Here is a 26,704-nt window from a genome sequence, read left to right on the forward strand (position 1 = left end):
GCTGGTGCAGCAGGTGCAGTGGCACCGGGCCCGACCAGCAAAACCGCCCCTGCGCTAGTACAGTTTGACCAGCAGCGCACCTATCAATGATTCAGAAGGTGCAGTGGCACCGGGCCGGACTGGCGATGCCGCACCTGTACTAGTACAGTGCGAGTGACAGCGTACCTATCAATGATTCAACGGGCACAGTGGCACCAGACCCCACTGGCCGCGCTTGTGCAGTGTGAGCAGAGGAGTAGGTCTCAATGGTGCAGCAGGTTCAGTGGCCCTGGGCCGGACCAGCGATGCCACGCCTGCACTAGTACAGAGAGAGCAGAGGTATACCTATCAATGAATCAGCAGGTGCAGTGGCACCGGGCCCAGCTGGCTACGCTTGTGCAGTTTGAGCAGAGGCCTAGGTCTCAATGGTGCAGCCAGTGTACGATGGCGGGGCAGGGCCAGTGCGCCACTGCTGCCAAGCAAATGAAACAATAACCGGAAATTTTGGGCAGAAATCAACAAAGTTGCAAACGGCTCCGCACAGGTCATCAGTATTTAGAGCAAACCCAAAAGAACAATCTCCAATGATGGAATTTTTACCATCTTACCTATCAACAACACGAAAAGCAAGAAGCGGACCAAAACTTTGATGAACACCAGATTACACCATCCCAAGTACAAATGGTCATCAAAAAACTACGGTCAAAAGGCGCGCCAGGCCCAAATGGTCTGCCAAACGGGCTGTTTAAACACGATCAACTCTTCTGGGCGGAATATCTTACCCCATTGTACAACAACGCCTTTCAAACAGGAAGCATTCCTCCATCATGGAGAGGGAGCATTTTGCACCCAATATTTAAAGCAGGTGCTCGAACAGACCCAGAGAACTATAGGCTGATCGCTCTCATTGACGTAGAGGCCAAAACATACGCATCAAACCTCCTGAGAGCACTGGAAGACTGGGTCAGCTCTAGTAACATTCTACCAATCACCCAGACGGGGTTTAGGCCCGGAACCAACACTACATGTAATCTTTTAGCATTAAACCTTCTTGTCGAAAGAGCAAAGGAAAGGTCAACAAAACTGTATACCTGTTTTGTAGACTTAAAAGCGGCGTTCGACACAGTACCAAGGGAGATTCTATGGCAAAAGATGGCCAATTGGGGTATACCACCGAAGTTGTTACGAGCAAACATAAACCTATACACATCCACCTGGGTCAAGATCAAACTAGGCAATGGCAACAGAACAATAAAAAAAATCCCACTCAAATTGGCCTCAAGCAGGGATGCGTATTAGCTCCCACCCTTTTCAACATCTTCACCGCCGACCTTGATAACAGTATCTCGGAGATACAAAGTGACCCGCCAAAGTTAGCACATCACAAAATAAGGAGTCTACAGTATGCTGATGACATAGTTTTATGCAGCCAGACCCCCTTGGGTCTACAACGTTCTATCACAAGATTGCACGAATACATCAGTGCGAATGGGTTGCAATTTAACTACAATAAAACAAACATTGTCTGTTTCGCATCACGGCAAGGGCGGCAATCTTTCAAATGGCACATTGCGGGTAACACCATAGATCAAAGCCCCTCTTACAAGTACCTGGGAGTAGTGGTCGACTCAAGATGGACACTAAAAATCCACCAACAGCACAGAAAAGCCCAGTCTAATAAACTACGGTTCGCTCTAAACTTACTGAAAACAAAATGGAAATGTCCATCCAACTTATACCTCTTGAAGGTAATTGAGGCAAAGTTTCTACCATCTCTAACGTACGGTTCAGAACTATTCAGAGGCAAAGATGCAAACTTTCTGAATTTACTACAGTCAGAGCTGTTTAAATACATGTTTCATATACCAAGGTTTGCATCACAAGCGCAAGTACGCCTTAAATTTGGGCTATCAAATCAGCACCAAGTCAGACAAGCCACCATAGTTTCCAGCACAAGAGGACACATTGATGGACCGCTGTTGGTTTGAAATAAACAACCGAACAAACGCAAAAAATACCTGGAAAACATCATTGGAAGAAGCACTGATACAACTTGACATGCAAGAGGCATGGAACACAAATCACACCTTCGCGGCCTTCAAAAAAATGGCCAACAGTGCGGTAAAACGACAATCTTGGATCATCGACAAAGCAGAACTACCAAAGAAAATCAATGGCTGGACGGTGCTAGCCACGTACGAGAGAGGTGCCCCGCAACCATACTTAGTCAACCACATAACAGCTCCTACACAACAAATGCTTCTACGAATACGTTTGGGAACCTACACTTCAAAAGATCAGACTCCCGCATGGAAGCAAACATGGCCGACAGCACTTTGCAGACTATGTGGCCGAACCGAAGAAACACTGATTCATATACTGTGCATTTGCCCATCATTGACCAGTCTCGGACGTTACTATCTATTATACATATTTCGTTTTTATCAAATCAGAACATGTCGGCCTGCCGTCATGTTAGCACTGAATAGTCATCAGCTGCAGACAGCTTGTAGGGCCGCCAAATTCTTGCAGAAGGCCAGCCTTCTAATCCTACACAGAAAAAAGGGTTGAGGCAAAAAAAATACACCTGCTTTCACCTGTGGCTTGAAAGTAGTGGGGATGGTGCTTGGAAATCCAAGGAACACAACCCTTTCTGTTCCCTCAAGGGCAGAGCCCAAAAATTGCAATGAACGATAAGGAATCAGCACCCATCCAAAAGTGTTTTCTTAAATAATTTCAAAGGTCCATAACACATGCCAAAGTATATAGTCTTGTGAAAATAAGTCCGTATTTCAGTGAAGTTTACTTTTTCCAAAGTTCTTTATTATGATAATACAGAGTCAGGAAAAAATCCAAGATCACATATGGATTCTCTTCCTAGCCGACGCGTTTCGTCTCACAAATTGAGACTTCTTCAGGGCTAAGGGTGAAACATAAAACAATTATACACTAATTAACATCTATACAAAAACATGGGTTAAAAACATGGGATAAGCCATAAAATATCTAAGCTTTTTGTGTTTACGAAAGAAATCCAAGTTGGTTAACATAATCATTCGGGAAAGTTCTTGACTGATTGTTTAATTCTTGAGGAGATCAGCAGAACAGAAGGAAGCACTGTTCTTCACACAAAAAATATCAATTATTTTGGTGCTCGCATGCACACTTTCTTGATACTGACAGATACCATGTAAATGTTTAGTAATCAAAATAACATAAAAAAGAAATTTCATCAAGCATTAGTAAATTCATACCTCAAATATTGGGTGATAGTCAACAGCCAATACACCTTGGTAATCTTTCCTAAATGCAGCAAGATAGACTAAGTTCTAAAAAGACACATGGTATCACATTAATTCTGACAAATAGTTTGTTGAAAAATCTACTTCATCACATTAAGACTTATTCCTTATTGATACCCTCCAAACCTGAATTTCTAGAAATTTACAATTGAGCATGTTTGTAGGCTTTTGATTTTACTGATATGTCTTATTGACTTCTTTTTGAGTTTATATATGAGGCCAAACTTGGTATACATGAATCTCATTCTTTTGGGCTCATTACTTTCTTAAAAAAAAGACATATATTTATTACCTTTATATCGTGATGAAAAACTCGCAAGATTGTAACTCATACAGGTTCAGTTATCCCTGTCTCTAGTCTATTTGGGCCTGTGATTGCTGCGAATAAATAAAATCATTCTATTATCCGCAATGAATATATATACACATTGCCAGGAATAAAATTATAAACTCAAAAACCAAGGACTTGTATCTTATTTATGAAAGAATACCTGTTTTTTCGTGCTTGGTCTTGTTATACTGTAAATTGGAAATAAAATGACAAAAGAGAGAGAGAAATTCAATGACTAGGTCTGTGTTCCTATTCCTCCGCATAGAAACAATTCTTTTCACTAGTTTAACCTGGCTTTGTCTCTGCACAGTTCACATGTCCCAGTTACTCAGAGTTCTATGTCCTGGTCTTTAAGTCTTACTAGCTATTGACCTCAACATATCATAATGGAAGTATTGTTTTGCAGTTTAGCAAATCTGTGTATATACAGTGACAGTGGAATTAAATATACAGAAAATGCTATAACAAACATAAATCATCCCTAGTATTTGCATGCAATACCCTCAATAGATGGCAAGTAGCTGAAACTACGTATCCTGGTACTAAAAGATAGCCCACAGTTGGAGTAAAGGGAATTGGGACCACTGGATGAAAATCTAAGGTACTCTTAATGTTGTTAATGGTAAGAGGACATCAAGATCAGTGTCACTAGTGCAAGCATTTTAAACTTAATACTTGTACAACCTTCTTTTGAAATACTATAGAATATATTATTGATAAAAAGTTTATATGAAAAAACAAAACAGAATCAAGTTATTAAGGGGCCAAAAGTTCTAGGAAAAGCCTGTCTATTGACTTACCAGAGAAAGGCATGGTGGCCAGCTCAGAGTAACGCATCACACGCAGGGCAGCATCTCAATGGGATGTCTCAACCCTTCTTGTTTATATACCCCATGCTTTCTTTAATTAAATGCACCTCGGTTTAATTTGCAAACCGAGTGGCGCCAAAATGTACCGTGTTGCGCATCAAAAAGACGGCGGCCATCTTGTAACGTCTGAAAATCGTTACAACGAGTGTATCCCAATGTTTACACATACTTTGTGAAAATAGAAGAAGGCCCAGAAGTTATTTTAAGTTTAGAAAATATTTGACATTATCTGAAAATAATTACTCTAACATAAATCTGAAAAAATAGAAAGTTCGTATTTTTTTAAATTTGATATAATTCTAGCTTTTCAAATAGGCTAATGTTTGATTATGGGTACGAACGATATAGAGATTACAAGAGATTTCATTTTAATCCTGGGAAATCTCGGATCGTATTTGTGCAATCGGGTGGCGCCAAAATTTGCCGTATTGTGCATCAAAAGGACGACGGCCATCTTGTAATGTCTGAAAACAGTTACTGCGAATATATACCAATGTTTACACGTACTTTGTGAAAATAGAAGGAGGCCCAGAAGTTGTTTTAAGTTTAAAAAATATTGGGCATTATCTGAAAATAATTGTTCTAACATTGATCTGAAAATATAAAAAATTCGTATTATTTTGTTTTTGAAAATTTTATATAATTCTAGCATTTCAAATAGGCTAATGTTTGATTATGAATAAGAACGATATAGAAATTACAAGAGATTTCATTTTAATCCTAGGAAATCTCGGATCGTATTTGTGCAAATTATCGCTATCTTGTGAGGGGACTGGCATATACAACGTTTTAGCTTTCTAAAACGGCGGCCATATTTCAGTGTGGTTTTCGTCTGGTTAGTCCCATAAGTCAAAAGGCTAAATATACAAATACTTGTTGCAATAGTGTTGATTAAAAAGTAATATTATCTGGAATCAAGAAAAGAATATATGTTATATCCAATAATATATTTTCGAAAAAACAGAAGAAACTTTTTTAGATGATGATGGCATCCTGTATTTCTCATCATAGAAATTTAGCTCGAGAGTCTATTTGAATGCGTGTTCAATGTTCCTAGTTCGTCAATAGACAGGCTTTTCTTAGAACTTTTGGCCCCTTAATAACTTGATTCTGTTTTGTTTTTTCACATTAACTTTTTATCAATAATATATTCTATAGTATTTCAAAAGAAGGTTGTACAAGTATTAAGTTTAAAATGCTTGCACTAGTGACACTGATCTTGATGTCCACTTACCATTAACAACATTAAGAGTACCTTAGATTTTCATCCAGTGGTCCCAATTCCCTTTACTCCAACTGTGGGCTATCTTTTAGTACCAGGATACGTAGTTTCAGCTACTTGCCATCTATTGAGGGTATTGCATGCAAATACTAGGGATGATTTATGTTTGTTATAGCATTTTCTGTATATTTAATTCCACTGTCACTGTATATACACAGATTTGCTAAACTGCAAAACAATACTTCCATTATGATATGTTGAGGTCAATAGCTAGTAAGACTTAAAGACCAGGACATAGAACTCTGAGTAACTGGGACATGTGAACTGTGCAGAGACAAAGCCAGGTTAAACTAGTGAAAATAATTGTTTCTATGCGGAGGAATAGGAACACAGACCTAGTCATTGAATTTCTCTCTCTCTTTTGTCATTTTATTTCCAATTTACAGTATAACAAGACCAAGCATGAAAAAACAGGTATTCTTTCATAAATAAGATACAAGTCCTTGGTTTTTGAGTTTATAATTTTATTCCTGGCAATGTGTATATATATTCATTGCGGATAATAGAATGATTTTATTTATTCGCAGCAATCACAGGCCCAAATAGACTAGAGACAGGGATAACTGAACCTGTATGAGTTACAATCTTGCGAGTTTTTCATCACGATATAAAGGTAATAAATATATGTCTTTTTTTGAAGAAAATAATGAGCCCAAAAGAATGAGATTCATGTATACCAAGTTTGGCCTCATATATAAACTCAAAAAGAAGTCAATAAGACATATCAGTAAAATCAAAAGCCTACAAACATGCTCAATTGTAAATCTCTAGAAATTCAGGTTTGGAGGGTATCAATAAGGAATAAGTCTTAATGTGATGAAGTAGATTTTTCAACGAACTATTTGTCAGAATTAATGTGATACCATGTGTCTTTTTATAACTTAGTCTATCTTGCTGCATTTAAGAAAGATTACCAAGGTGTATTGGCTGTTGACTATCACCCAATATTTGAGGTATGAATTTACTAATGCTTGATGAAATTTCTTTTTTATGTTATTTTGATTACTAAACATTTACATGGTATCTGTCAGTATCAAGAAAGTGTGCATGCGAGCACCAAAATAATTGATATTTTTTGTGTGAAGAACAGTGCTTCCTTCTGTTCTGCCGATCTCCTCAAGAATTAAACAATCAGTCAAGAACTTTCCCGAATGATTATGTCAACCAACTTGGATTTATTTCGTAAACACAAAAAGCTTAGATATTTTATGGCTTATCCCATGTTTTTAACCCATGTTTTTGTATAGATGTTAATTAGTGTATAATTGTTTTATGTTTCACCCTTAGCCCTGAAGAAGTCTCAATGTGTGAGACGAAACGCGTCGGCTAAGAAGAGAATCCATATGTGATCTTGGATTTTTTCCTGACTCTGTATTATCATAATAAAGAACTTTGGAAAAAGTAAATTCACTGAAATCCGGACTTATTTTCACAAGACTATATACTTTGGCATGTGTTATGGACCTTTGAAATTATTTAAGAAAACACTTTTGGATGGGTGCTGATTCCTTATCGTTCACAGCCTTCTAATCCTGAAAACTGAAAAAATGGGCACCACCGGCCCCAACCGAAGGACTGATGAGCAAGGAATGGCTAAAAACACTGACAAAGTAATTTGACTTTTAAACGATCAATGTTTTTAAAGATTGTTGATGTATTTTTACTCAAGGCCAGTTCGAACATTTCTTTCTTCTCTTTTATGTATTTAATATTGTAAAGGTTTTAATTAATCATACACAATAAATTACTTTACTTCACTACTGCCAATGATTGACAGCAGTGAGAAGTGGCCACGTAAGTTTGAACTGAGCATGTTGGTTTGGCTGGCAACCTAGCTACGGCCAAACTGACATGTGCGATTCAAACATCTTCAACCCGGCTGTCCTGGATAGTTGGGTTGAAGAACTGACATCGGCCTACAGTGCCTTTTGGAGCATGGAGCCAGCCTGCTCCAGCCAATCAAAACGCCTTACTCATGCTGCTTAACAGCATGAGAACAGTGTCTTGATTGGATGAGAGAGTTGCCTGTGGGCTTCGCGCTCTGAGGACATGCTACAGAACACAAGGACGTGCTTCAGAACATCAAGTGGCAGTGTAAGGTAAGTGATTTGTTTAATGTGTATATTTATAATAATATGCATATTATTGCGTATATTAGCCCCTTCGCTGCAGCGCAAATTCCACCTTGGTGTGAGAGGGGGCAGGGTTGGGCATGGCGCTGTGGTACTCATGACGGCCCCCGGCCGTCATAAATCATGGTGAGCGTGTGCGCATGACGGCCGGGAGCCGTCATAACTCCACCCACTGATTAATTCTCCGCACAGACAGGGAAGTAACAGCGCATGGGCGGAGCGGCAACGTTCTGACGGCTACCGGCCGTCATGAGCACACGCCTACCGTGACACATGACGGCCGGGAGCCGTCATGAGCACTGAAGGAGTTAGTATGTGTATTTGTTATGTTTATATTTTTTGCGCCCCTCCAATGTGATTTGCCACCAACTGCCCATGAGTGGCGCCCGGTCCAGCCGGTACCTCTCCAGATTAGTGTGGTAATGTGCGGGCAGATGTACCTGAAGTCTCATGTTACCGTCATGCAAGGGATTGTGTGTTTAGTGGCTGGGAACCCCCCTCGAGCCGCTGCACATACAGTCTCACCTGATCTCATATTCTGAGATGGTGCTCATCCACCGTTCTGTCTTCAGCACACAGAAAGGCCAAAATGACTAGTTAGGAGGTAAGAAGCACTTTTTAAAGTTGCCATGGTGAAAAAGATGCCCCCCCCTTCTGGCCTTTACACTGGTCTCTTTAGACATGGAGTTTGTAATATAACTCTTCTGGGTAACAAGTCTCACTTGTTACATATGTTTGTGAAAACTGTACCTGGCAGGGAGGGGACTAAAGATTTATATTCAAGGATGCAAAAAAACGTATAGATGTACCTCTGAAGACTGTTGGGTCAAAAACACGACTCTCTGCAAAGATAAAAGAGAAACATAACAAGATATTATTTTTTACATTGTTCCTTGGTTACATGCTGGCGATATAAACATTAATCAGCTGTATTCTTATAGCCTCCTGCACCACCGACCTTCCAGGGAGGCTTCCAGGGAGGCATTACCGTATTTACCACCCTGTTCATCCGAGATCGAAAAGGAAAAATATGCATCCAGTGGTGTAAGAAACCATAGGGCCCCCCTGCAAGGCTCTGTCAGGGGCCACACATATACCCGCCTGTGCCCCACGGATCTAAGGAAGCATTACTATATTTACCATGTTTACCTCCCACGTCTGCCTCTCATAACTTTAACAATGAAAAGCGAGCACGCTACCAAGTTATTTATTTATTCCTTAGAGATATCCTTCATACTAAGGGGCTTATTTGTGACAGGCTAACGCCACCTTTTTCTGCCGCTCCTGTGACGCAGGCCTCTCAATCATATCTATGAGGCGATGCAAAGATTCTGCACGGTTTACGTGGCCTCATAGATATGGAGCAAGACAAAGCAGTGCCGGCCGCTACCTTGCCTTACTCTGACCCAAGGAGGCCTTCCATGGCCGGTACAGTGGTTTCCCCACGCAGCGCCCATGGATGTTGATGCTGCTACAGATTTACTTAAACACGTAAACCTGGGGCAGCGGCAAAATCTTACTCCTCCCCAGAGCAGGTGTAACAAGGAGAAATATGTTCATTTCTTAATGTTGTTTCCTTTTTCCATGTGAGAGAGAAAAACACCTCTTAGGATTCTTTCTTGTGCAGGGAGTTGCCCCTTCCTACACCAAAACAATCCTGCCTGCAGCCGAGGCACCCTTGCACCACTGTGCAAGCACGCCCACTTTGGCACTGTGGAGGAAATTGTGCCCCAGCACAGGGGGAAAGGCCACCAATGCACAGCATTTCATAAATACGGTGCATTCCTGCCCTTTCACATTGGTGAAGGACAGAGCAGCAAGAAGATGCGCAGCTCTGCCCTGTGCCATATCCTCATAAATGAGGCCCTCGGTGGGAAAAAAAATTCTTTAGGTTTTATTAAAAGTCCCCTCGCCCACGAACCTGGTTGGTTGCATGCTTCAATATTGGAATCCCACTGAGGCACCTAGCGTATCGAGGGAGCTTCAACGCCTGATCACAGTGGTGCGGGTTTTTTGTCTGGGGAGGTTGGTTATCTCACAAAAGGAAAGGGGGAATTTAATTTTTTTGGGGTTACCCAGCAATGTGATATATTTTTTATAGTGGCAACCTTTGAAAAGTGTTGAAGCAGTGGTGGATGTGTTCCGAGAAACCCCCACTCCTCAATGAGGGTCTACATGTTTTAGCAATACTGTCTTCCAACACACCTAGGGGCTTAATTGCAAGCACAGTGCACCACCAGACCCCACTTTAATGGCGTTCCAATGGCAAATGACCCCGTAGATATGGTGTGAGGCAACGCAGCACAAGTCACTGCTTTGTCTGACACTGTGAGGGGTAGGCGTGCCATGGGAATTACGTTTTTTAAGTCTTTTTATTAAACATAAACAGGCTTCGGTTCAATACCCATGTACAAGTGGCATTTAAGGAGAGATAGCTGAGACAAGTTCACAGTTCTTAAAATGTATCCTGTGGGCGATCCCCACTTTAAACTAGGGTGTGTGTAAAAAGCCTGCACTGCACCAAGGGTGGTGTAAGGGTTTTGGTGAAGGAACGTGTCTCTTCCTCTACAAAAACAACTTGATTTCCACACAGACATCCTTGCACCATGACAGTCATTGTGCACCAGCACTGCAAAAGAGGACAGGAATGTGGTTTAACTCAGAACTCTGAGCAGCTTCTGCAAGCTTCTCTCACATAGAACATTGACACTATGAGCAGCACCTGTACAAGTCTCTCACTTAGCAGACACCGGAGAAGGAGAAAGAGCGCTGTAAACATCCCTCACAATTGGGTGCACCATGGGAAGCAGACAGCAATAACACCCACCTTTCAAGAGAGGAGTAGTGCAGGTGCTATCTTTAAGAGCCCCTCTCGCCAAAGCAGGTGGCTGCCACAGCAGCAGAGTAACCCTATGTTAGAAACGGGACCCCCGGCCGGCCAAGGCTCACGCCAAAGTCAGTCAGGGATTACCATTTCTAAGGTCAGGGCAAGGGAGTTACACACCAAGATAACCCCTGCTCACCCTCTAGGTAACGTGACGCGAGCAGCAAGGCTAATCACGGGGGCGATGTGTAAAGCGTTTGCGCGTGCACCCACAGCAACAACACCCAAGGCCCACCACAAAGGAAACTCCACACAAGGTTATATAAAAAATAGCCTTTATATTATAGCAAAACACAGTAGATAACACACACACTTTACAATGTGCCAACAGGCACGCGCAGATTTTACAAGGGATTATGTACCGGACAGGGCCACCTGGACCACTGTCAGGGGTATGCACTTTTAGAATTAGCACTTGTTGTAATTAGCACTTTGTAGGAGTAATAATACTTGTAGGTATAACACTTAGCACATAGAACCTATCATAACTGTAGCATCAAAATAGTATATGTAGCACACAACCAGTAATTACTGGTAAAGGGTAAATACCTCCTACGCAACCCTAACCACCTAGGAAAATCACGCAGGGAACTAGGACCTTAACAGCAGGACCTATAGAAAGAAAACCATCACCTAAGCAGGTCACTTTTAGCAAAGGGAAGGAAACCTAAAACAATCCTCTAAGCAGGTCACTTTTAGCAAAGGGGAAGAAACATAAAACATTCACCTAAGCAGGTCACTTTTAGCAAAGGGGAAGGAAGCATAAAACAATCACCTAAGCAGGTCACATTTTGCAAAGGGAACGCAGCATAAAACACATTGCACATGAGGCATAAAAACACATTCAGAGGTGCAGGTGGAACAATTGCGCAAAACTCACATTGGCACATAAATCACAGATTGCGCAAGAATCACATTATCAAGTAAATCATAAATGCGCCAGAATCACATGGCACAACATTAGAACTGTCCCTCAGGCCAACTGGCCTCGCAAGGGCTGAAATGCCCTTAGTCCAAAATGTCAGGGTAGGCAGCGCAGGCAGCAAAGAACAAACCTAACCGTGGCAACTGCCCACGAAGTGCTGGGCAGTTGAAAACACTGATGATGCCAACGTTGGAGCCTCGTGGGCTCAAGAACACAATGGTGGGGCAAAACACAGCGTGGGAGCCACGGGGCTCTAACCAACTGCCTGTGTCCCCCAAGAGCCTCTCTCAGGGATCTAAACCAATATGGGCTGGGGCTGGGAGCCTTCTCGCAGGCTCTACATACACAACTGCGGCATGGAGCCTCTCAGGGCTCTGGAATACGGAGGTGCCCCCTGAGCCTCGTGGGCTCTCAAAACAACTGTTGCCCGCTTTGCTGGAGTCCCTTGCGGACTCCGAGGAAATGCCCCCGTGACGTGCGTTGGAGTCCCTCCCTGGGACACTCGAAGTTACAGGCTGCCCCCATGGTTTCCTGCTCGGAGACTTGGAATTCCCGCCCGGCTGGCTTCACCGGCACTCAGGCGGGGGCTTCTTCCAGTGGTCTGCGGGGCTCTTTGGGCACCCCGGGGCTCTCTCTTGCATTTGGGAGCCCCGGGTGTTGCCGCGGTGAGGTCCTCTCTCGTGGGCCGGGCCCTCCCGGCAGTCAGGGGCTCGACTTCAGGTCTGGAGCCTGCGGGGCTCCCGACGTCTCACCAGGCTGCCGGGCCGGGCGCGGGACTTCCTGCTTCACTCCGGGCCCCGCCCCTGTCCCGGACAGAAATGCCTGACTTCCTGCACGGAGGGCCGCCAATGGCAGCACGGCCCTGGATAGGGAGGCGGGTGCAGCGCCTCTCAAGCTGTCTCCGGCTGCGGCGGTGATACGGGGCAAGGGCCGGGTGAGCACCGGTAAATAACTAAAGAACACAGCAAATTCCGCCAATGCCGGGTGGGCACCGGCTCTCCTGCAGCACTACCAAATCGAGGTGGGCACTCGTGAACCAAATAATAAACACGGCCAAAAAGCAGCGCGGGCAGCCGCCAATGGGACAATAAAGCGCTCCTAGGCGCTTAGGGATAATTACAGCGCTACCAGCGCTTCGAAAGCAAATGCAGCGGCCACAGGCGCTTGAGGACCGGTTACAGCGCTCCCAAGCGCTAGATGGGGAAAATACAGCGCTCCCAGTGCTATAGGCAACCAAAGGTCACCAGTCCAGCAAAAGTACAAGTAAAGCGCTCCACAGGCGCTAGTGCACCAAAAGTCTTCCACAAAGTCCTTCAGGGGTGGTGGGCAAGGCTGGGCCCAGAGCCAGCTCACTGGGCCTCCAGGCAGGGAAGCAGTCCAAGTGGCGGTCCTCCTGGCCCCAGCAACAGCAGCAGCCCCCTCAGATAAGATCCTGGAAGAGAACAAATTGTAAGGGGACACAGCCCCTTCTTATACTGAAAAACCCTTTGTCTGTAGGTGCAGGGTGGGGGAGAAACCAGTCGCAGCTGGTTTTGGAGCACCCTTGATGGCTCAACCACCCCTTTCATTCACTAGGGAGGCTAGGGTCGTTAGACGCACCACAGGGGGCGGAGCCAGCATTGTGTGGGGAAAGCCCAGCCCCATTCAGGAACCAAGTGCAGCCCTCCCTCACATCACTCATGCTGATCTCTCCACTCACCACTGGGCAGACCCATCCAGACTTCCTGGAGCCAGGCTTGCCATCCAGCTCCAGCCAATCACGCTCCAGCACCCTCACTGCACACACACATCAATGTCTAGAAGTGGCACTTCCCCACTAGACACATACAAGCCGCACATACCATCGCGCAGCATTCACTCTCACGAGTTCACACATACCAAACTCGAGCCTGCACTCCCCACACATCAGGAACTAACATGGACACACACATTCCCCATGTATTCCTATGGGAGGGCAGGCCAGCCTTACTACATGCACGCACTTTACTCTGGGACACAGGGAAAAAGTGCGCAGAGACCCAAAAATCACTAACATAGATCACATACTAAAAGCAAAAAGATTAGGGGTGAACCTGCCAGAAGGGCAAGTCCAACACAACCCCCTTCCAGCCAAAACGCAGGGAAGACCAATCACCACCGTGATGGGCTTCCCTGCTTGGGGCGATAAAACACGGACGCGGGCCCGCATCTGCAGGGACACCCTCCTGTTCTACGCCATGGTGAACCCCTGGGGTTCCTTCTAAAACTACTGTAGGGACTAACTGGGCTACCCCACTGGTACTCTCCAGCTGTCCGCGGCCAGGACCAGGCCCTAGGCCACCCAGGTGCCACTGGTTCCTGCCTACTCACAGAGTGGGGGGGTAGTAACCCCTGGCACATAGTAGCCATTCTCCACCCTTCCTGTCTGTAAGACAGGGCTAGACTGCCACTGGTTCTCCAGCCTAGGGTCTACAACCTCAGGCGGACCAGGAGTCTCAGGGAAGGCTCTCTTCCCCGTACCTCTTCTTCTAGGGTTCCTCCTCCTCCTGCGAGGGGTACCCTCAAAACACCGTTCTCCCAACCTAGGGTTTAACCCCTCAGGTTGCACCGGAGTCAGAGGTGGGCTCTCTCAACCTCTGCACCCCCTTCCAGAGTCCTGCTCCCTCCCAACCGGGGTGGTATCTCTGGAAGAAGAACTGGTCAGGACACTGATTACAGTAGTCCCACCCTTCAGGTCTGGCTGATCCTGAACCTGGCCTTCCAACTTCTGGTCTAAAACCTTTAGTGGAATAATTATCTGGCACTCCAGGACTTCTGGGGACTCACATACTATTCCCCAATCACTCCTTTTGCTGGACTCCTATACCCTCCCTACTGGAGCGGTACTGCCAGACTCTAGAACCATAGAAGCTCCGCTTACAGATGCTCCAGGTCCTCTACACACTAGGAGATCTCCCTCAAGTGAACTAACAGGAAAGCCTAGGTTCCCATCCTGGTGTTCCCTAAAGAAACCCTACAGGCTCTGCGGCAGGGCTTCGGGCGCTTGGGGAATCTCGGTCACACACTCACTCCCACTCCACTGAGACAGGTAGTAAGCCCCTACACCCTCCTCACTGTACTGGGACCTAGCTGGGCTACTCTCACCCTCCTCCACCACGCTGGGCTGGAGGACACCTGACCCACTATTGTTGGAATCACTCACTAATGACTCTGGAGAACCTCTCGCAATGTCCCAGCGATCTGCTAGCTTTGCAAGCTCCTCTGAACAAGGAGACCCATATTCCAACAGGTGTTGGCGCAACTCTGGACAACAAACACTGAGGAACTGCTCCCTGAGAACCATGTCGAACAATACGTCAAAATCATCGTGCGTGTGCACTTTTACCCATTCAAACAGTGTCCCACAACATCCATCGTCAAAATCTTCCCAAGACTGGTGAGACGGTTTCCTACTGTCCCTGAATTCAACCTTAACTCCTCTTCTGGGGAAACAGGTACCATACTTGGGGAACTGGGAGTGGGACTGTCTACACTGAAATTTAAATAGCTGTCACCAATGGACTCAACCCTCCCTGGGGAATCCAGAAAATTATAACTGCACTCAGGGGATAACCTACCCGTCCTGACTCGTGCAGTAGCGGTCGCTCCCCACGCTCCCTGGTCACCACCTGGTATCGTAGCGCTTTACTGCTTTACCGATCTTAGCTGCAAAATCCTAATTGTGCTCTGCTTTCTTTAATTGGAATTGTAATTATGCCAGATTAATAGCGTAACGCTATTTAGCATAGACCACATTGTGTGCATTTTAAATTGTGCCTACCTAACATCGTAGCGCTATAGTACAAAGTGCGCATTGATTGCTAATTCATTTTTTGCCTGATTGTGCCGGTGCCTCTGCCCACATAATAGCGATAGTCCTGCTTGGGCCCCAATCTCGTCCTGTTTTCACTTTTGTTTTGCTGACATCTTGTTGTTGTGTCCCCCAGCCCGCCTCTCCACCCCGCTCCCGCCTCCCAGCTGACCCTCCCTCCCACTGAAACTAAAGGACTGACTCGTTGACTCCTGCTCTGTGACCGTCCTGACTCGTGCAGTAGCAGTCGCTCCCCACGCTCCCTGGTCACCACCTGGTATCGTAGCGCTTTACCGCTTTACCGATTTTAGCTGCAAAATCGTAATTGTGCTCTGCTTTCTTTAATTGGAATGGTAATTGTGCCAGATTAATAGCGTAACGCTATTTAGCATAGACCACATTGCGTGCATTTTAAATTGTGCCTACCTAACCTCGTAGCGCTATAGTACAAAGTGCGCATTGATTGCTAATTCATTTTTTGCCTGATTGTGCCGGTGCCTCTGCCCACATAATAGCGATAGTCCTGCTTGGGCCCCAATCTCGTCCTGTTTTCACTTTTGTTTTGCTGTCATCTTGTTGTTGTGTCCCCCAGCCCGCCTCTCCACCCCGCTCCCGCCTCCCAGCTGACCCTCCCTCCCACTGAAACTAAAGGACTGACTCGTTGACTCCTGCTCTGTGACCGTCCTGACTCGTGCAGTAGCGGTCGCTCCCCACGCTCCCTGGTCACCACCTGGTATCGTAGCGCTTTACCGCTTTACCGATCTTAGCTGCAAAATCCTAATTGTGCTCTGCTTTCTTTAATTGGAATTGTAATTGTGCCAGATTAATAGCGTAACGCTATTTAGCATAGACCACATTGCGTGCATTTTAAATTGTGCCTACCTAACCTCGTAGCGCTATAGTACAAAGTGCGCATTGATTGCTAATTCATTTTTTGCCTGATTGTGCCGGTGCCTCTGCCCACATAATAGCGATAGTCCTGCTTGGGCCCCAATCTCGTCCTGTTTTCACTTTTGTTTTGCTGCCATCTTGTTGTTGTGTCCCCCAGCCCGCCTCTCCACCCCCCTCCCGCCTCCCAGCTGACCCTCCCTCGCTCCGCCCCCCCACTATCCACTTTTGTCAGAACAGCTGACGCGCAGCGAACGCGCCCCATGCGCGCCGAAGGTGCCCCAAAGGTAAGCCCGTCTATGCCCGTCCGCGCCCAGCGCCAAACCCCCTGGCCCCCGCAATATCCCCTCCACCCGCATTACGTACGACACCGCTACCCTCTCAGCACTCAACCCCGGCCGTCTCCCAGACTGCTACCAAGCCGCCCCAGGGCACACCCATGGACCCTTCACCTGCCACTCCTGCAAGTTCGACTGCATTAGGATTCACACCAAATCCTCAAACTCCAAACAGAGCTCCGGCGCTAATCACCTGAAGTGTATCCTGCTCAATACCCGCTCTGTCCACAAACACGCCATTGAACTATGGAACCTACTAGACACCACAACACCGGACGTCGCCTTTCTTACAGAAACCTGGATGAACGCCTCATCAGCGCCCGACATCGCCATAGCCATCCCGGAAGGCTACAAGATCATCCGAAAGGACCGCATCAACCAAACAGGTGGAGGCATTGCCATCGTCCATAAGAACACCATCCGCATCACGACCAGTTCTGACGACACCCTCGCAGCTGCCGAACACCTTCACTTCCAAATTCACATCAACCCCAAGACCACTCTCAGAGGCACCCTCATCTACAGACCACCTGGCCCCCGCACACAATTTAGCGAAGACATCACTGACTTCATCAGCCCACACGCCCTCCCCTCCAAGGACTACATTCTACTAGGTGACCTCAACTTCCACCTGGAAAAGAACAACGACAGCAACACCAGCACCCTTCTGGACAACCTCGCCAATCTTGGACTCAAACAACTTGTAGACACCCCCACCCACCATGCCGGGCACATGCTCGACCCAATCTTCTCCTCCAGCAAGCACATCTCCTTCAACCACGCCACAGGACTCCATTGGACGGACCACAGCTGCGTTCACTTCAACTACAAAAAGACCACGACCCGCAACCACCCACAACGAATCCCCCGCAAAAACTGGAATAAAATTACCACCGACCAGCTCCTCACATCGCTTCACCAAAACCAAAACCCCCCTACCAAATCATTGGACCCAAACCAAGCAGCCATCAACCTCACACAATGGATCACCCACAGCGCTGACGAATTAGCACCCTTGAAAAACAATCAAATCATACAAGGTAGCAAAAAAGCCCCCTGGTTCAATGATGACCTTAAGAAATCCAAGAAGTTCTGTTGCACCCTCGAGAAAGCATGGCGAAAAAACCCAACCACTGACAACTTGGCCACTTTCAAGAACGCCACCCGCAAACACCACCAACTGATCAGAACCACCAAAAAATCAGCACTCAAGGATCGACTCGACAACAACACCCACAACAGCAAGGAACTATTCAACATCGTCAAAGAGTTTACCAACCCCACTGCTGGCACCAACGACGTCACTCCCTCTCAAGATCTCTGCGACTCTCTAGCCTCGTTCTTCCACAACAAGATCGCTGACATACATAACAGCTTTGGCGACCAGTCCACCCCACCCACCCCCGAACAAAAACCCCCCACCACAACCTATGCGCCTGGAACCCAATCACCACAGAAGACACCATCCGCCTGATGAACTTCATCCACTCAGGATCGCCAACCGACTCATGTCCCCACCACATTTTCAACAAAGCAGACTCCATTATCGCACCCCATCTCCGAGATCTCATCAACTGCTCCCTCAACTCCGCTACCTTCCCGGAAATCTGGAAACATGCCGAACTCAGCGCCCTCCTGAAGAAACCCACAGCAGACCCCACAGAAACTTAAGAACTACCGCCCCATTACGCTCCTCCCATTCCCTGCCAAAGTCATTGAGAAAACCGTCAACAGTCAGCCGCCTTCCTAGAATCCAACGGCTCCCTCGACCCATCACAGTCCGGCTTCCAAGCCAAACACAGCACCGAGACCGCCCTCATCGCAGCAACAGACGACATTCGAACTCTACTGGACAACGGAGAAACAGCTGCCCTCATCCTACTTGACCTCTCCGCAGCCTTCGTCACAGTCTGTCATAACAGCCTCATACAACGCCTCAGCAACGTCGGAATACAAAGAAAAGCATTGGACTGGATCATCTCGTTCCTCGCTGGAAGAACCCAGAGAGTCCGCCTCTCCCTTTCAAATCGGAAGCCACTGAAGTCATCTGCGGTGTTCCACAAGGATCATCACTCAGTCCCACCCTCTTCAACGTATACATGAGTCCCCTCGCATCCATCGCGCGCCAACACAACCTCAACATCATCTCCTACGCAGACACCCAGCTGATCCTCTCCCTCACCAAAGACACAAACTCCACCAAAACCAACCTACACGACGGGATGAAAGAAGTGGCCGAATGGATGAAGAACAGCCGTCTAAAACTGAACTCAGACAAAATGGAAGTCCTCATCTTAGGATCATCCCCCTCCGCTTGGGATGACTCATGGTGGCCACCGGCCCTGGGTAACGCACCCAAACCAACGGACCACGCACGTAACCTGGGCTTCATCCTGGACTCCTCCCTCTTGATGACCAGACAAGTCAACGCCGTCTCATCATCATGCTTCAACATCCTACATATGCTCAAAAAAATCTTCCGCTGGATCCCTAACGAACCAAGAAAGACGGTCACCCATGCACTAGTCACAAGCCGACTGGACTACGGAAACATCCTTTATGCCGGAACCACAGCCAAACTACAGAAAAAACTCCAACGCATCCAGAACGCCTCAGCCAGACTCATCCTAGACATCCCCCGCCAAGCTCACATTTCCGGTCACCTGAAAGACATCCACTGGCTCCCCGTCAACAAGAGAATAACGTTCCGTCTCCTCACCCACGCACACAAAGCCCTTTACGACATAGGACCCGAATACCTCAACACGCGCCTGACCTTTTACACCCCCACCCGCCAACTACGGTCGTCCAATCAAGCCCTCGCCGCGATTCCACGCATCCAAAGATCCACCATGGGGGGAAGATCCTTCTCCTACTTAGCGGCCAAAACCTGGAATTCTCTCCCCACCCACCTCCGCCTTACACAGAACCACCTCTCCTTCAGAAAGCAACTAAAAACGTGGATATTCGATAAGTAAATTCCCCCCCTCCCTCAAGCGCCTTGAGACCCTCTGGGTGAGTAGTGCGCTATACAAATTTTGAACTTGAACTTGAACTACCCTCTAGGGTTATCTTCTCCCTGAACAAGGCCTATTCAGCCTCTAGCTTGGCGTGCTCTAACCTGAGCTGTTTCATCGCTAGCTGATGCTCCCGCTCTTCCCTCCTATCCAACCACTCTTCTGGGGACAGGGAAAAGGATGGGGCGCTGGTACTAACACTGGACCCAGCAAGGGACCCCCTATCTATGGGGTCCTCACTATCTGCTGGTGCCCATTCACTGTCATCTTCATCCTCTTCATATTCCTCAGGGCTCTCCTCAGACTCACCACCCTCATGGCGTGTGGCCAGGGCCCTATCTCTCTAACTGTGCTCACGATCCCATTGATCCTTTTGCCATTGGATCAGGCTGTCCCTAAGCTGGGACTGAGTATCCGACTCACTCACCTCCATGTGTCTCTCTTCACAGAATCTGACCAGCTCTAACCTACTGTATCTAAAAAGACCACAGGGATCAAAAGCGGGCTCCATTTTGGTGGACGTTCTCAAGAAGAGTTTGACACAGGGAACCTGGGGGTCTGAGCTTAACAGGAGTACACAATTAAAAAAAAGATCAGCAAGCTCCCTATCTCACAGAACTCGCACTCCTCTGTCCAGTGTAACACACCACTCATTCACACACACCCCCCCTCGGTAAGGCAGTTTCTACCACCCCTGATTTCTCAACCTGACCATAAGCGACACGGGTACCAATCTGGGAGCAGGGCGGGGAACAAATGTACTGGACACAATTACAAAATGACACCTTTCAGGAGAAGAAATACTGGAACTTCACCAAAAATACAATAATCCCCAAAATGTGGTTATCTAAAAATGCAGAGTGCGGCCTGTTGCCACTGCGGTACAGCGCAAACGCAAGTCCAATCCGCACTGCTTGCCACCATTGTTAGAAACGGGACCCCCGGTCGGCCAAGGCTCACGCCAAAGTCAGTCAGGGATTACCATTTCTAAGGTCAGGGCAAGGGAGTTACACACCAAGATAACCCCTGCTCACCCTCTAGGTAAAGTGACACGAGCAGCAAGGCTAATCTCGGAGGCGATGTGTAAATCGTTTGCGCGCGCACCCACAGCAACAACACCCAAGGCCCACCACAAAGGAAACTCCACACAAGGTTATATAAAAAATAGCCTTGGTATTATAGCAAAACACAGTAGATAACACACACACTTTACAATGTGCCAACAGGCACGGGCAGAATTTACAAGGGATTATGTACAGGACAGGGCCACCTGGACCACTGTCAGGGGTATGCACTTTTAGAATTAGCACTTGTTGTAATTAGCACTTTGTAGGAGTAATAATACTTGTAGGTATAACACTTAGCACATAGAACCTATCATAACTGTAGCATCAAAATAGTATATGTAGCACACAACCAGTAATTACTGGTAAAGGGTAAATACCTCCTACACAACCCTAACCACCTAGGAAAATCACGCAAGGAACTAGGACCTTAACAGCAGGACCTATAGAAGGAAAACCATCACCTAAGCAGGTCACTTTTAGCAAAGGGAAGGAAACCTAAAACAATCCTCTAAGCAGGTCACTTTTAGCAAAGGGGAAGAAACATAAAATATTCACCTAAGCAGGTCTCTTTTAGCTAAGGGGAAGGAAGCATAAAACAATCACCTAAGCAGGTCACATTTAGCAAAGGGAACGCAGCATAAAACACATTGCACATGAGGCATTAAAACACATTCAGAGGTGCAGGTGGAACAATTGCGCAAAACTCACATTGGCACATAAATCACAGATTGCGCAAGAATCACATTATCAAGTAAATCATAAATGCGCCAGAACCACATGGCACAACATTAGAACTGTCCCTCAGGCCAACTGGCCTCGCAAGGGCTGAAATGCCCTTAGTCCAAAATGTCAGGGTAGGCTGCGCAGGCAGCAAAGAACAAATCTAAATGTGGCAACTGCCCACGAAGTGCTGGGCAGTTGAAAAGACTGATGATGCCAACGTTGGAGCCTCGTGGGCTCAAGAACACAATGGTGGGGCAAAACACAGCGTGGGAGCCACGGGGCTCTAACCAACTGCCTGTGTCCCCCAAGAGCCTCTCTCAGGGATCTAAACCAATATGGGCAGGGGCTGGGAGCCTTCTTTCAGGCTCTAAATACACAACTGCGGCATGGAGCCTCTCAGGGCTCTGGAATACGAAGGTGCCCCCTGAGCCTCGTGGGCTCTCAAAACAACTGTTGCCCACTTTACTGGAGTCCCTTGCGGACTCTGAGGAAATGCCCCAGTGACGTGCGTTGGAGTCTGTTGGACGGGGCGATCTCAGAGGACCAGGTTGTGCTCACCCGACCACCCCAGGACCCACCTCTTCCACAGATATTGCAGAGTCTTATCGTGAGGTCCCTACCGGGGAGGACTTCGAGTCTCGGATCGTACACACTGAGCTCACACCACACTTACGAAAGGACACCACACCGTTGGTATTCAGGAATAAGTTCTTTATGAACAGTAAGAAGGAATCAGCACACTTATTTACAAGTGATCGAGGGATCGTAAAGTCTTTAGGAATTCGGGAAGAGGGAAGCGGGACAGTCTTAGCCTTTAGGCCAGTACGGAACGTACCCGGCGCCCAGCTCTCAATCCTCGAGTCGGGGGGTACGGAAGATGATGGCCGTACTAGCTGCTTCACTCACGTCGAGTTGGCTCAGGTCGTGATGGTAACGTCGATGGTCCAGCCGGACCAGAGTACACCTCGAGCCGCGACGAGGTCAGCAGGGCTCGATCCGGAGAAGATCGTGGGAAGCCGGGACAGCGTCAGCAGGGCTCAGATGGTTTCGAGGTCAAGCTCGAGCCGCGACAGCGTCAGCAGGGCTCCGAGGTCTTTTGGAGGGGACGAGCCGCGTCAGCGTCAGCAGGGCTCCGATGGTCTTTGAAAGGACGAGCCGCGACAGCGTCAGCAGGGCTCCGATGGTCTTTGAGAGGACGAGCTGCGACAGCGTCAGCAGGGCTCCGATGGTCTTTGAGAGGACGAGCCGCGACAGCGTCAGCAGGGCTCCGATGGGTCAGTTCCGTGTTACGAGAAGGAGCCGCGACAGCGTCAGCAGGGCTCAGCGATTCAAAGGTTCAGTTCTCCTTAAGGTCAGCCGCGATCAGATCAGCAGGGCTTTCTTGTCCAGGATACAACTTCCCGCTAGTTGTGGTGCGGGCCTTGATATAGTCCAGTGGCCCTTTAATGTCCGGACCCTCGCAGGTGGAGGTCTCAGGCCTTGGGGGCTGGTCGTTGGCGAGGTCCGGCGGTTGACTCCTAGATCCTTTGAAGATGCGTCCGGGAATTCCCAGACGCCCAGCAGGTCTGGAGCCAGCACTCGGGGAGGCCAGAGGTGCGATCGAAACTGGCCCACAGGGGAAGGCCAGAGGTGTGATCGAAACTCCCTCACTTATCTCACTCGGGGAGCCCTTTACCCCCCAGCTGGGACTGGCATGCCTTGGAGTCTGAGTTACGTTGGGGCCGGGGTCACGCTAGGCCCAGGGAGTCAGGGACCACGGGAAGGGAAGATGGCTGCCGGGCCTTGTGGGGCATGCAGGTTTTAGGCGCTCGGATCGGGAGTGGGACGGGATCAGCGGGGCTGGTCGTACAGGGAGCGGGACGACCAGGGACTTGGGGTGCAGGCTATGCTTGCGGGGTGCTGTGCAGGGAACCCTGGGTACAGGGCTACGCTAACGGGGTGCGGGGAAGTGGGTAGGTACCACGCCACGAGGCCAGGTCCAACAGAGTCCCTCCCTGGGAGACTCGAAGTTACAGGCTGCCCCCACGGTGTCCTGCTCGGGGACTTGGAATTCCCGCCCGGCCAGCTTCACTTACTGGCACTCAGGCGGAGGCTTCTTCCGGTGGTCTGTGGGGCTCTTTGGGCACCCCGGGGCTCTCTCTCACTCTTGGGAGCCCCGGGTGTTGCCGCGGTGAGGTCCTCTCTCGTGGGCCGGGCCCTCCCGGCAGTCAGGGGCTCGCCTTCAGGTCTGGAGCCTGCGGGGCTCCCGATGTCTCTCCAGGCTGCCGGGCCGGGCGCGTCACTTCCTGCTTCACTCCGGGCCCCGCCCCTGTCCCGGACAGGAATGCCTGACTTCCTGCATGGAGGGCCGCCAATGGCAGCACGGCCCTGGATAGGGAGGCGGGTGCAGCGCCTCTCAAGCTGTCTCCGGCTGCGGCAGTGATACGGGGCAAGGGCCGGGTGAGCACCGGTAAATAACTAAAGAACACAGCAAATTCCGCCAATGCCGGGTGGGCACCGGCTCTCCTGCAGCACTATCAAATCGAGGTGGGCACTCGTGAACCAAATAATAAACACGGCCAAAAAGCGGCACGGGCAGCCGCCAAACGGGACAATAAAGCGCTCCAAGGAGAGCGCTCCTTAGGAGAAGTGTGGCTCAATGGTTAGTGCGGCAGACCCTGATGCAGAAGTCTAGCCCGGGACCAGGGTTCAATTCCCCGCCTCGGCGGGTCTTGAGCTCAAAAATTCCACAGACCTGATCATTCTCGCCTCAGTGCCTATTCCAATCATGGAGTCCCACTCTGCAACTCTGGGCAATAGCTTGCTTAATCTCCACAACAGCCCCCACAACGCTACGGATGCCTGGCCTCCACCTTGGGGGTGCCCAGGAGTGGACACCTCACAGGGAAAGCCAGGATGGGTTCCACAGCGGTATTCGTACAAGCGCCTTGAGACCCTTGCGGGTGAGTAGTGCGCTATACAAGTATCAATTGACATTGACAAGGCGCTTAGGGATAATTACAGCGCTACCAGCGCTTCGAAGGCAATTGCAGCGGCCACAGGTGCTTGAGGACCGGTTACAGCGCTCCCAAGCGCTAGATGGGGAAAATACATCGCTCCCAGCGCTATAGGCAACCAAAGGTCACCAGTCCAGCAAAAGTACAAGTAAAGCGCTCCTCAGGCGCTAGTGCCCCAAAAGTCCTCCACAAAGCCCTTCAGGGGTTGGGGGGCAAGGCTGGGCCCAGAGCCAGCTCACTGGGCCTCCAGGCAGGGAGGTAGTCCAAGTGGCGGTCCTCCTAGCCCCAGCAACAGCAGCAGCCCCCTCAGATAAGATCCTGGAAGAGAACAAATTGTAAGGGGACACAGCCCCTTCTTATACTGAAAAACCCTTTGTCTGTAGGTGCAGGGTGGAGGAGAAACCAGTCGCAGCTGGTTTTGGAGCACCCTTGATGGCTCAACCACCCCTTTCATTCACTAGGGAGGCTAGGGTCGTTAGACGCACCACAGGGGGCGGAGCCAGCATTGTGTGGGGAAAGCCCAGCCCCATTCAGGAACCAGGTGCAGCCCTCCCTCACATCACTCATGCTGATCTCTCCACTCACCACTGGGCAGACCCATCCAGACTTCCTGGAGCCAGGCTTGCCAGCCAGCTCCAGCCAATCACGCTCCAGCACCCTCACTGCACACACACATCAATGTCTAGAAGTGGCACTTCCCCACTAGACACATACAAGCCGCACATACCATCACGCAGCATTCACTCTCACGAGTTCACACATACCAAGCTCGAGCCTGCACTCTCCACACATCAGGAACTAACATGGACACACACATTCCCCATGCATTCCTATGGGAGGGCAGGCCAGCCTTACTACACGCACGCACTTTACTCTGGGACACAGGGAAAAAGTGCGCAGAGACCCAAAAATCACTAACACAGATCACATACTAAAAGCAAAAAGATTAGGGGTGAACCTGCCAGAAGGGCCAAGTCCAACACCTTAATTCTGTAAACAGGTGATCCACCTTCAGTGTGAAGGAATACATGTGCACAGCTGCCAAAAGCAACAAGTCCAGAGTGATTCTCAGCCCGTCATGGATTTTTATCCAAAACCTTGAGTCATTTCCATGTAGGAAAATGCCCCTTGATGACATGGTGACCCCCACTGCTTGCCTGGTATTTGATGTGATTATGACTGGAAGTGCACTGGGTCCCGGCTAATCAGGTCCCCAATGCCAGATCTCTTTCCCAAAACTGTACAGTTATTTTCCTCAATTGGCAAAACCTTTAGTACTCTCTGTAAGTCCTAGTAAATAGTCCCCCAGACACCTAGGGCATGAGGTACTAAAGGAGGGTTTCTCAGCGATGCAGCACGAATTGTGCCATCTTAAGGGACCAATCACCAAATGCACGCCAGACAACCATTTGCAGGCTGCGTGTTTTGGGACATACAAAAGTAAAAACATAACATGACACACATCCCTGGGTGCTATGTCCGCTAACACTGCATTTGACATTTGTAATTCACCCCTACAACAGGCCTTACATTCCTACGGCACACTGTTTTTTATTACATGTGAGAGAGTACATGCATGGGCAGATATGTCTCTCTGCTGTTCAGCTCCATTAATGCTATCGCAAGTGATCAGGGAAGCCATTTTAGAATGTGCTGGAAACGGGTGAGAAGGAATCCCCCAGCTACACGATGGCTTCACTGACAATAGGGTTGATTGGTGTCAAACATCTGCATTCACAAACCCACTCTGATTCCAGTATTGGATTTATTAATACATGCACCCAGAGGGCGCCTTAGAAAACCTACCAGCCCCTGGTGTTTTGTCTGACTGGTTTCTGCCACCATAGACGAGTGTCTGACCCCCAAGGGTGAGAGCCTTTTCTCTCAGAAGTTCAGAAATAAAGCTTGCTTGGGAACGGGCATTTCCGCCCCTCTGCCACAGGATGACCTGCTGATTAGCATTCCCAGGCAGACGAACTTCAGATAAGATACCACTTTTGAAATGTGAAACCTGGCTTGCTTCACAGGAGATGAAGCCTCCCGCTGTTGTCTAGATTCCTTTGTCAACTGAATAGGCCGCACAATTAGCTCGTCAGGTAGACTTGCAAACCCCCAGGTTAGTACAATCCCTAAGGTGGCCTA

General features: G+C 48.3%; 1 protein-coding gene across 1 annotated transcript in view; it reads right to left on the reverse strand.

Moving 5' to 3' along the window:
* Positions 1 to 26,704, reverse strand: part of LOC144792834 (CD5 antigen-like) — a 380,767-nt gene that overhangs the window by 938 nt on the left and 353,125 nt on the right. Inside the window, exon 6 of the mRNA XM_078668030.1 lies at positions 8,705 to 8,737. Coding sequence (XP_078524156.1) covers positions 8,705 to 8,737 — 33 coding nt within the window. The remainder of the gene's footprint in view (positions 1 to 8,704; positions 8,738 to 26,704) is intronic.

This window comes from Lissotriton helveticus, chromosome 11, assembly GCF_964261635.1.
Source record: "Lissotriton helveticus chromosome 11, aLisHel1.1, whole genome shotgun sequence".
NCBI classification, from domain to species: Eukaryota; Metazoa; Chordata; class Amphibia; order Caudata; family Salamandridae; genus Lissotriton; species Lissotriton helveticus.